Here is a 12177-nt window from a genome sequence, read left to right on the forward strand (position 1 = left end):
AATTTCTTATTAGTCTACTATAGTTCTTAAAATACTTGCTTACTGTCATCTTTCAATATAAAAGCACATCATAGTACCTTACCAGATGAAAGATAAATCATGCAATCATTTGCCAGCAAAGCAATGAAAAAAGCTATGCTGGCTCAGATTGCCATGTATAACTACACCTTCCCTGTTTTAACATCATTTCCTATAATCTGGTGCTTTTGCCTATCATTTCTTAAATTTACTTTAGTAAGAGCTCAATAAATATATCTGGGTATTTTAAGAAACTTGATGAACCTAAATAAACAGAAATATTCAGATATAAGGAAAGGTCTTTTTATGCTGTAATTTCGAACGGACCAATATCTGAGAAAACACATTATATTTGTCAGGTTTATTTTGACTTATCAATACTAAAATAAATTTATGATTTTACATGGACTGGAGGATAAGACATTAATGGAATTAAAATGACAAAAAAATTGATATCCCACATCTACAGCAGATATTCATCTCAGTGCATATCCTAATAACTAATTTACAGTAACTGAGAGCTAGCCTGGGCAGCAGAATGGCATATTAAAAGCTATTGTCTATCACATATCTGCTATCATGCAATGAGTAAGATATAATCTTTGAAACATACAAGATTCAATGACTAAATTTATGTGGCCCAGCCAACAAACATTACATTTGCACAGTAATCTATCTTTATCAGCTGTTAACTCTTCAAGAATGATCCATTGGCTCAGCTGTATTAGTGATTTCTGCATCTTGACTGTCCATCTCTTCAGGTTCTTCAACAGAATTTCCTTTTTGCGCTTTTGATCTTGTGGGGAAGGTTGTTCCCACTGCATTGGGCACATTACCATCAGTTGTTTCTGTATTCAAATGTCCACTGCCACTTGATAAAGTAAATGATTCAGACAAAGCAGTCTGAGGGCTTCTTGTCTTAACAGATGAACTTGCTGCCTCCAATTTCCTTTGAGAAAAATCATTTGTTGCCACTTGCTCTGTATTCTGATCCCGCAAGTGTCTGTCCATTGAAGCCTGAATTGAAGAAACCATTTCCTGCAATTTTTTTCGCTGAGCCTCAATCAAATTAGGATCAAGCTGCCTGCTGTCTCTCATTGTTCCGACTCCAGGAGCTATCCGTATAAGCTCACTGTTTCCAGAATCGCCTGTGTATGCAGAAGGCTCAGATTTGGCAGAACTGAGACTGAAATCCGTGCCTGTGCTTTGCTTTCTAGCAAGTAGAGATTCTCTAGCTCTTTGATGAAGCTGCTGACTTCCAGCTGCAGTTCCCAGAGAATGGCCTTTTCCTTGAAATGCAGTTACATTATGAAGTTGCTCCGACTTCTTTTTAACAACTCCACCACTACCTAACTTTAGGACTCCATGTGAAGGACTTGCTTCCCTGCTTCTTGAAGAAGCCTCAGAACGCACTTGAGTTAGGGCTTCCTTAACCAAGTCTTCAACATCAGAACCCACTGGGAAATGACCAGCAGCATCCACACAGAGCTCTAATCTATCTTCTGCTGCATTGTATACAAAAGTCTTACCAGGCAAGTGTGGAAAAGTACAGTGGTTACCATCAGCCAGGCCTATCGGGAAAAAAAGAGATCATATTTATATTCTGTTTCATAAAGTGGTTGAAAATAAAACAAAATATAAAATGCTGTCTTTGCATTATAGATAAATTCAATGTAACATTAAATTCCAAGCGACTCAAAAATAAGAACCAAACATAAGTTCTGTTGGGTCAAATGTGAAAGTTTACGTAATTATTTTCTGTAATGGCCAAAAAGATGCCCTTGGAAAGTGCACAATCAAGGCCCAAATGAAATAGCCTTACTCCACTGTTACTCTCTAGGAACTTGGACATTACATGCAGACACCACAATTCATGTGTTTGTGTGTGTGTGTGTGTGTGCATGCAACTAAATCTAACACTACTTAAGAATAAATCTACAGAACCTGCCTAGCCACAATTAACAAGCCTGACTGACTTCCATGGGTCTACTCTAGATGGGACTAGTGTTGAATTTAGTTTATATATCCCCTAAGATTGATATGAATATGCCACATCAGTTATAGAAAAACATGATATCCAACAGTTTTATAAAGATAGAAAGCAAAATAGATAGGCTTTCTGGTTGTAATACTGTAACTTCTGAGATTTATGTTATGATATTTATTATTAACATCTGTGGAAGGCCAGAAAATACTTGTAATGGGATTATTCAGATGTCATCAAAACATCTGTACAGATCACTATACAATGTCACAACACTAGATGCAATCATTGCTCCCTGTTCTCTTAGTGTGACAACACAATTCAGCATTTCACAATTTTGAGACAACTCAAAAAATAGGGGGACACCAAACAAAAATTATAACTTTGAAACTGGACTTCAGGACAAATTTGGCACAGATGTAGCAGACAGTCTGTTCCTGCTCTATGCCAAGTTTAGGACATTTGGCAAATGGTTCTCAAGTTAAGACTTTTTTTTTAAGTGAAGCTGTTTTACCACACACACACATGCAGACACCCGAGATCTTTTCTGTCTGCAGATTTAAAGAAGATCAGATATACTGAAAAGGTTAAGGAGGCAGATCAGATATATTGAAAACTTGCTTAACTTGACAGAGAACGGTCAGTGCCAGACCCCTTTTTATTTATTTATTTATTTGGAAGGAATCCAGGCATCCAGGGCTCTAATATGACTCTGAAAAAAGCAATTTCAAAAGATGGAAAAGGTTGACTTTCTGGCTTTCTTAAAAGCAGAACATTCTAAACATAAACGTTGTTTCAGTTTGAGCACTCCCAAGGAGAGTTGAACATTTGATTTTGACAGTCAGGCCCAATTTAAATGACTATCTGAGGAAGAAATGTTTAACACCTTCCTGGCCAAACAGACATTAAAGAGAGATTCTATTTCTGGTATAAAAATACGTAAAAAGATATTTTAAAATAAGAGAATAAATATTCAGAAGCTCACTCATTCAAGCAGTGAAATTACTTTTTTTGCTTGGAGGTTGGGGATGATGTACCTTGATGTCAGCAGAGCTTGGGTACCTATTCCACCCATATTGTCACTATACAATTATTGGGTAATTAAGTAAAAAAACTCCAGAGACGTTATGTGCCATCAAGTCACTTCTGATGTATTGTGACTATATGGGTTATTTACTTCCAAAATATCCTATCAACAGCTCTGCTGAGATCTTGCAAACCAGTAGTCTCATGGTACATTGTTCTCTCTTCCTATTGCCCTCCTTTCCTAGTAATATTGTCTTTTCCAATGAGTTCTGCTCAGATCTTGCAAACTAACTGCTACAGGTTCCTCTGTTGAGTAAACCCATCTCATGTTAGGTCTTCTTTTCTTACTGCCCCTCTCCAGTTTTCCCAGCAATTCTGGCAACTTCTGTATGTATGTATGTATGTATGTATGTATGTATGTATGTATGTATGTATGTATGTATGTATGTATGTATGTATGTATGTATGTATGTATTTATTTATTTATTTATTTATTTATTTATTTATTTATACCCAGCCTATCTAGTCATTTATATGTGCATAGAGGATAGATTCAGTTGACTAATTTTTCCTGCAGTGAACATGCAGGCTTGATTTGACTGAGCACCCACTATTCTGCTTTTCTGGCTGTCTTTAGTATCTACACTAACACCACATTTCAAATGAATTTATTTTTGTCCCTGCTTTTCTTCACTGTCTTTCTTTCACATAGTGTGGATGGTTTTGACCTTGGTTTTCAGTTATATTCTTTGCTAACTTCAACGTTTACCTGTTTTTAAATTCAAAAGGAAAAGGGACATTTTTTTGAAAAACATGCATATGGACAACAAGCCCATAGAGCTTTCCCTACTCAGCTTGCCTAACTCAAAGAAAGGGTTTGGAAACTGGAACATAGCTGTCTAGTCTCCATTCTGCAGAGCGAGCATGGCAACATTAGTTTACCTGAGAGGTTAAAGGATGTGTATGTTTCTTCATTCTATATATTGTACCTACTCACACCTTTCCTCCACCATTTCAGTAAGTCCAAAACAGCCCTTCAAAATATTTTGGCAGAGGGACTACAGCCACATCCAAGCTGTTCTTGCTTCTGCCTTCTCCCAGTAACCATAGTACAGGTCATGTATTCATCTTCTGGAATCCTCTAGTACTGGGTAATTCTATATGAGGGAAATTTGTGTTGCAATTTGTGTGTAATGTATGCATATTTAAATGCCCATTTTAAAAAGCTAGGAAATTCAATTCTTCAAAATACCTCCAGTTTATGAATGGAGGATGTTATGCTTCTGTACCCAACATTCAAAAAAACCCGGAAATGGCGCATTCAGACTTGTTGAAAAACAAGTCTGTTTGGATGAGAAGTGGTTAACTGATGAAAAAAACTAATGGGTTTCTGGGATTTTCCTATATGTGATGTCACTTTGTAGTGAGCAGAAGAAGATATCCTGTAGACCACTTTGACTGCTGCCAGTGGTGTTGTCAACATTCAGGCTGCCCTTTGCTATGTAAAGCTTGACATTCTTTTTCCTGCTGGCAATGCAGGCATGATATTGTACAGCAATATCGGGCCATTTCATGGGTTTCTGAATCATGGGCACAGAATGACAATATCTTTATCAGGCCTTTGGCTGTAGAATAAATGTGTACAGTACTGTATTGTATAATATCCCATATTCATAAACCAGACGTTTTTAAAATAATTGAATAATAATAATTTTTTAAAAACAAAAATCCTGACCTGAAGTTGGAATAATTGCTACATATGAGAAAGCAGGCAATGTGAAGTACCTGTCAGCTTGGACTGCAAGTTAAAAAAATTACACTATACTGGTGTGCATATGTGTGTGTGCATCCTTTTCTACTGGGAACTGGAGAAAACACTGTGAAGTACTATCTCAAACACTGGTACAAGTAGCATAGCAAGGTTAATTATGATTGTTGTACTGTATTAGATTATTACGGGCCATACTGTAAGGAAGATATATCTTTTGCACATTAATAGCCTTTGTATGTGGCAATGAAATAAATACATCACATGCTTGAATGTAGCCCTGAAAAGTGCTCTGGTCATCAACAGCAGGGGGAGAAAAGTGGCAGGCTGAATCAGAGCAGCAGATACAGCTCTTTAGAACTTCACTTCCTTCAATAACTGAACCAGGTTTCATTTTCAGTTTTGGTCTTTAGTTCATTATTCAGGATTTCGTCCTTCTCCAATAAATAGAATGCATACATAGTTCAGTTCAATAAGCGTATTAAAAATGTCTCTGTGATAAAGCGACCTTGGAAGTTCTCATATACCTCAACTTCCTGCAAAACAGGAAGTAATATACAGTGGGGTCTCTACTTAAGAACGTCTCTACTTAAGAACAATCCAACTTAAGAACAGCTCCATTTGCTAAATTTTGCTTCTACTTGAGAACAGAAATCCAAGATAAGAACAGGAAAAAAAACCTTTCCTGCTCTTTTTTTAACCTTAGGTCATCTTAGGTTAAAAAAAAAATTCTCCCCCTAGTGGTAGAGTACGCATTAACCAGCTTTGCATTAGTTCCTATGGGAACTAATGCTTCAATGTACGAACGCACCTCTACATAAGAAAAAAACAGCCAGAACGGATTAATTGGTTTTCAATCCATTCCTATGGGAAATTTTGCTTCAACTTAAGAACTTTTCAACTTAAGAACACCATTCCAAAACGGATTAAGTTCTTAAGTAGAGGTTCCACTGTAGTTTCTATGGACGGAAAAGAGCAGATACGGATTAAATGGTTTTCAATGCATTCCTATGGGAAATGTAGATTCAACATAAGAACTTTTCAACTTGAGAACCACCTTCCAATACGGATTAAGTTCTTAAGTAGAGACCCCACTGTACTTTGCTCTAAAATATATATGCACAATCAGAAACTGATATTATAGCAATCTATGACAACAATATCTACCAGTTTTCCATGTAAAAGACAGATAATTAATACCAGTGTATCAAAAACAAAATAGGATAGCTAGATGGAAAAATATACAAGGACAATTAGAAACTATACCCATTGTTTTCTTCATTATATTGTAGAACACACCACCCTGCTGAAACAAGTGAGGAAGCCCCTTTGCATAAGACCAAACATCTTCTCCTGCAGAATAGGAGGAAAATGATTCGTTAGAAAAGCAAACTATGAACTCTGTCTATATATAAATGCAAAAGCCAATTCCCTGTATGTAATTAAAATCTTCCAACATTCCATTACACTCTAGTATGACCAAAAAACAGACTGGAAGTGATTCCTTGATTTCTACTGGCTGAAACCCTGTTGTGCAGTTACACAAACAGCTGCGCATTTGGAAGTAAATTGTTTTAAGTTAAGAAATCTTTGTACACATATCCTATTTCCTAGTGAATCACTTAACTTGGTGTACAACAGATAAAGCCTATGGAGATTTCCTAGTAAAGGTAAAGGTTCCCCTTGACATTTAGTCCAGTCATGTCCGACTCTAGGCGTGGTGCTCATCCCCATTTCCAAGCCCTAGAGCCAGTGTTTGTCTGAAGACAGTTTCCGTGGTCATGTGGCCAGCGCGACTAGACACAGAACGCCATTACCTTCCCACTGAGGTGGTACCTGTTTATCTACTCACATTTTTACATGCTTTCGAACTGCTAGGTTGGCAGGAGCTGGGACAAGCGACAGGAGCTCACTTCGATCTTATGACTGCTGGTCTTCTGAGCTTGCAGCACAGAGGCTTCTGCGGTTTAACCCGCAGCGTAACCACATCCCCTTTATGGAGATTTCCTAATTCACAGCAATTTGCATCTAATTGTTATGTTGTTTGTATAACTATGCAGTAGGATTTCATCCATTGTCTTCTAGAGCATGATTAAGAAACTATCAGTTGTTTTGTACTACAAATCCACAACTTCTGTTCACAAGCAGCTTATGGGAGTTATAGATACCTTGAGAGTATCAGGTTGCATATGCCTTTTCCAGAGGAATCAGGACAACATGGTCTCCATAGTTATTAAATAAGAAGCTGAACTGAAGACCGTGATATCTTTGGTTGCATTGTTTTAATTTTGTTTGTAAGTTTCCTTAGAAATCTCTGAGTGAAATGAAAGATGTAAATATTTAAGTAAACTCTCAGTAAAAGATTGCAGATAGGAACACACTTCTTTTTAAGTAACTGAGGTCAAATTATATGCTATTTCCCAACACAATTTAAATATATATCTGATTCAGATTAATACATTGTGTTGCTATAACAATGAGCGTGGAAGAGATTGCACATAGCTGAACTTCAAACATTCCCCTCTTTCCATTCCAGTTCTGTCTGAGGAGGAAAATGAAAGCTTCTGTTTCCAAATTACAATTTTCTTGTGCATCTAAATCTAAAACTGTGGGTTGCCCTAACTGTAATTCATTAATGAACTAGAATTAAATAGTGGTTTGATATCCTGATTAGCCCTAATCACAATAAGAATAAACCATGGCTTCCCATGTTTGGACTCTGCAAAAACTGCAGTCATATGAAAAGCAGAATCATGGTTTGCTTGTATTTTTCCTGACATGAAATGCTTCTTCTTAAACTGTCCTCTTCTGCTGATGGCAGTGGAGCTTGTAAAATAACCCACAGTTTATTTCAGGCTTTTGGCTTCTCTTGTCCTTTCCTTAGAGACCTTCCAACATGCAAGAGGTCATATATTCTCTTCTTTCCACCACCTTCTACTCCAGATGAGAAAGAGGAGGCAGGAAGCATATCTAACTTTGTTAAGGTATGGATGCCTTTGAGAAGATACTAATTATTTACTCAACTACAGAAAACCCATGGCAAGATTTGCCAAGCTAACCTGACCGTTTTACTTTTGTTTCCTGTTTCTACTCTGTTTCATTCCCAAGAGTAGAAACACTGCTTTCTATTCACAAAATTACAGATGAAAACTTCCCTTTTCTTTGAAACAGTAATTTGTATCATTTTAATCAGTGTTTTAACATACAGACTTTCAGATACAAGCCACACAGATGATGTCACTGAGAATGATAATAAGAGAGATACTAATTCTTAAAGTATTCTGGAAACTTTAATTATCAAAATAGTTTTAGTTGCAGCAAAGGAATCCTTAAACACATACATCTTGTACCAGTTAGCTGGAAACCAAGCAGAACTTTTGATGTCATGTGGCCTACAAGTTAATAGCAAAGGTTACAGGGTATTGACTGAATCTGTAACACTGCCAATTAATTTTGTTTAAAAGGTTTCTTAAAATATTACAATTCTTAGGTCTAGCTCAGTAGCAAAAAGACACTTGATATATCAAACTGTGTGTCAATATACTTATTTTTATATGTTCTTTGACAAGCAATTTTGCATTCAAATGTAACTGTTTTGAGAACACCAGCTTACTATGCAAAGAACTGTACTCTACAAAATCACTAAATATTTTGCCTGCTTCCAGTAGACAAAATTATTGTTTTAGATAATTAGCAAGACATCATCATCATCATCTTAGCACTGCAGAGCAGGAAAGGATGCTATGGATCATTGAGTCCAGCCCCTCTTTGTATGTGTGTAAGGCAGAAGACATTCCAAAAGTTGATACACATCTCTTAATGTACATCCTTCTACATTACAGGAACACTATAGATAACAACATAAGCAACTCCTGTCTACTTCAATGACTGTACTATAAGAATGATTAAGTTTGTTTCCAACTCTATATTGTTTTGCTAGGTTAATTCATACATATAAATGCAACATGTAGGAAAGAAGGTGGCTTTTTAAAAAGAAAAAAAGAATGAAAGAGGAACTGTACACACATGAAGGCCATGTCACCAACTTGCACTAATATCCTAGCTGGTAAGACCCTGTATGCATTTCTAGCTTCATAAAATTCAAGATTGAGATACATTTCTGTACTTTGAGAGATAAAATTAAGTTTTGACTTACCCATAAACGTTGCTAGAAGGCACAAGGAGTACATTTCCTTGTCAATTTGCTCTTGGAGTTCCTTGGAAGAGATTTTACTAGTAACTGCAGCATCATCATGTTTCACAGCATGGGTTGAGTGCACTGAAGTAGTCTGGCTGCTATCCTCCTTTCCTTTGAGGATCTCAACAGTTATTCTGTCTCCATGCAACAGAGGGACAGGTTCATTTTCCTGTCCTTCTTTGGGTGGCAAAAGCTCTTTGGGAGGAAAGCCAACACGAATGCACTGCAAATGTGGAGGAATATTAAATTCTCTTACAATGCTTTCTTGCAATTCTAGAAATGTAGTTGTGGACTTCAAATTGAGCATGGCCTGCCGCCCATCATTAGTAGTTATGCGTATTTTCTTTTCCTTTGTAGATGTTGGCGAATATGGTGATTTGGTGGGGGTGGCAGGAGCAGAGGATGACCCTTCAGGAATAGCACCTGGAGATGAAGTTCTAGTTGGTGCCTTTTGTACTTGTTTCAATTTTTCAGTTTTTCGTTTTTGCATAACAGGTGCCTGTTCTGCAATGTTTTGCTGAATGGCTCTTTCGGTTTTACTCATAGTTAGCTCTTCTTTGTGCAATGTTTTTGTTTTCTGCCCAGTAAGAATAATTTTGGTTGGAAGCTGAGACTCCATGACTTGTTCTTGTTGCACATCATCAGCTCTTCGGGCATGAGCTCCATCGATGTTTACGGGTGTATAATCATCAGGGTTCTTTTTGGCTGTCTGATGCAGAATTGTGTTGACAACTTTTTGGACAAGAATCTCACTGCCAAATTCTCCAGGGAAATGCTTAGTCACAAGTTTCATTGCAACGTCATACACATTGCTGTTTAGGGATGGATCACTTTCATACTGGAACCAGTATACTGTCTCCCTCACAACTCTGCCACCCCACTCCAAAGTAATAGGGAATGCTTCAGGGAGATTGTCGTATTCTTTACCTTCCCAAAAATGCTTGAATCCACAACCACATTTGCCACCTGTAGATCTAGTGTTTGTTCTATCACCATCCAAATACACAACAGAGCCATCACTTCTGACACGACGCACCAATGAGCCATGGCACCAGTTACAGGCAGTCAAATTACTCAAACTGTAGTCTGGTACAAGTACATCCTTCACAGGATTATAGGAACATACTAAGCTGTTAAGAGGGAAGCTATAATTTTTGTCAGGCCTCAACTGGCCGTGAGTCGTTTTTGCCAGGTTGTACAGCTTCCCTCCTGGAGCAAGCCACTCTGGAGGAACATGAAGTTCTGAAAGGGCACCACAAATGAGACACTTGTGAAGGCGGCTGTCCGTCACTGCCTTTTTAGCAGCTGCTGTGACATCTTCAGGCTGAACTCCTATTACACCTGTCCGTCTATAGAAATATTGATGTACATCAGCTACTAAACTCGGATGAATACCATGCTTCTCCATGAAGACTTCTTCCATGGCAGCAACTAACCTCATCAAGTATTTGTCTTGCAAACTTCTGTCTCCTCCTATCACACACCCACCATCCTCTTCCAACTTGATGTATTTTTTAATAAGGTCCTGAGGTACTCCCCAAGCTTTGGGAAGTAATTTCATAGGCAATTTAGGCAAAGCAGCACCTTTTATTCCAACCAAAGGAATATAATGATTACGTCCAGAACTACTCCAGGCAATGCAGATTGGTTTGTTCAACATGCCATCTTTCCCCATGCATTTTTCTTCAGGTATCAAACCAGGAAGGAAAGTAGCGGAGTAGTCTCCTGAACTACGCATTCCACTCAGGGAATCCAAGAGAATAATGGGTCGGTGTAGTACATTGGCCAGTCCAAATATGTGGATGTTTCGAAGGCCCATTGGTACACCCTCTGGAGGAACGAACAAAGGATCACATTCATTGATTATATCTTCCCATTCTGCGGCATCAATGAAATCATGAAAAAGAGCTTTGTAGCGGCTGAGATTCTCTATAAAGTGCTTCTTGAGGTTCTCTCGCAAAGCATGCCAGAACAGCTCCCTGCCCACCAGCGCCCGAGAGATTGCATGGACTAAGCAATGGCCATCACCATCCACATGGACCGGGATGAGGCACTCCTGGCTACTGTTGGCCTTCTTGATATCTTCCAACGTGTCATGCAAATAAAGGAGGCTGCCAGAGCGATCTTTGCCATAACCTACCGTGTCAACATGCTCAGGCTCAATCAGGAAGGCACGGTCCCCAAGAAGAGCGCAGTCAAAGACGTCTCCCTGGTTCATCTCCGTCAGGAGCTTGGCCTTGCCAGTCTGTTTATCCATGCCATAACGAGCCAGGATAGGAGAGAGCAGTTTGCAATGATAGTTGGACAGGCCCATGACTTTAACCAGTTCCGTGTTCTTCCGGGGGGGACCAGCGCCGCTCACCCCCAGCAATGCGTTCCGCAGCAAGTTGTGCAGCACCAGGTCCGGGTCCGTCACCTCCTCCACCCCCACCAACTGCCGCTGCTCATGGCGCTGCCCGCAGTCCGTGCACTCGATGCTCCCGCTGCTCAGAGGCCCGTGCGCCGGAAAAAACAAGCGCGCCTGGCACTTGGGATCCGGGCAAGTCCCGGAGAAGATACGCCGGTCCCTCTTCTTCGAGACCGGGGCTGCCACGGGCGGCTGCTCCTGCTGAGACGGATGTTGCTGAGGCGGCTGAGACATTTCTCCGCGCCTCCGCCTCCTCCTCCTCGTCGTCTCCTTCTCCTCCGCCTCTTGCCTGCCGACGGCCGGTCTCCTTCCCTCCGCTCCCTTCGGCTCGCGTCCCCTCACGGGTTCATCCCTTCCTTCTCTTCCTCCCGCGTAATGACCGACCGCCGAAGCCTGACAGAACCTTCCCTTCCCCCTACCGCTAGCACCAACCCGAGAGCCAACACGGAAGCCTCCGGCACCGCCACTGATTGCCTCCTCACTGCCCTGGCCGTTGCCCACAACGTAACGGCCTTTCCCCTCCCGCCTTCCACGTACACGGCGCAAGCGCAACTTGTGGAGACAGACGGGAACTGTAGTTTTATCTGATCAGGAAGCCGAACGCTACTCAACCGCTCTTAAGGGTGCACAAAAAACTACCAATGCCGTGATGCATTGCATTGCGGGGGGGGGAGGAAACAAGAGTCAGGCGAAGGGGGGGAATGTTTTTGCACGAGAACGATTGGTAAATGTAGTCTTTTCCACTGTCAATTCCTAAGAAAGGTAAAGGGATTGGG

General features: G+C 39.9%; 1 protein-coding gene across 1 annotated transcript; it reads right to left on the minus strand.

Annotated features, from left to right (window-relative positions):
* Positions 1-364: 364 nt before the first annotated feature.
* VCPIP1 (valosin containing protein interacting protein 1) lies at positions 365-11946 on the minus strand. Its single transcript, XM_020812129.3, has 3 exons — positions 8953-11946; positions 6063-6149; positions 365-1589 (listed from the first exon to the last, which is right to left on the minus strand). Exons 1-3 carry the CDS (start codon positions 11633-11635, stop codon positions 715-717), a joined length of 3645 nt encoding a protein of 1214 aa, XP_020667788.3. The 5' UTR covers positions 11636-11946; the 3' UTR covers positions 365-714.
* Between the last annotated feature and the right edge of the window lie 231 nt (positions 11947-12177).

The sequence above is a fragment of the Pogona vitticeps genome, chromosome 4, assembly GCF_051106095.1.
Source record: "Pogona vitticeps strain Pit_001003342236 chromosome 4, PviZW2.1, whole genome shotgun sequence".
NCBI lineage: Eukaryota > Metazoa > Chordata > Lepidosauria > Squamata > Agamidae > Pogona > Pogona vitticeps.

Coding starts and splice junctions, on each gene's coding strand:
- VCPIP1 (XM_020812129.3), bottom strand. CDS start 11,635: ATGTCTCAGCCGCCTCAGCAACATCCGTCTCAGCAGGAGCAGCCGCCC. Junction 6,150..8,952: donor CCTTCTAGCAACGTTTATGG/GTAAGTCAAAAC, acceptor CCTATTCTGCAG/GAGAAGATGTTTGGTCTTAT. Junction 1,590..6,062: donor TATAATGAAGAAAACAATGG/GTATAGTTTCTA, acceptor TTTTCCCGATAG/GCCTGGCTGATGGTAACCAC.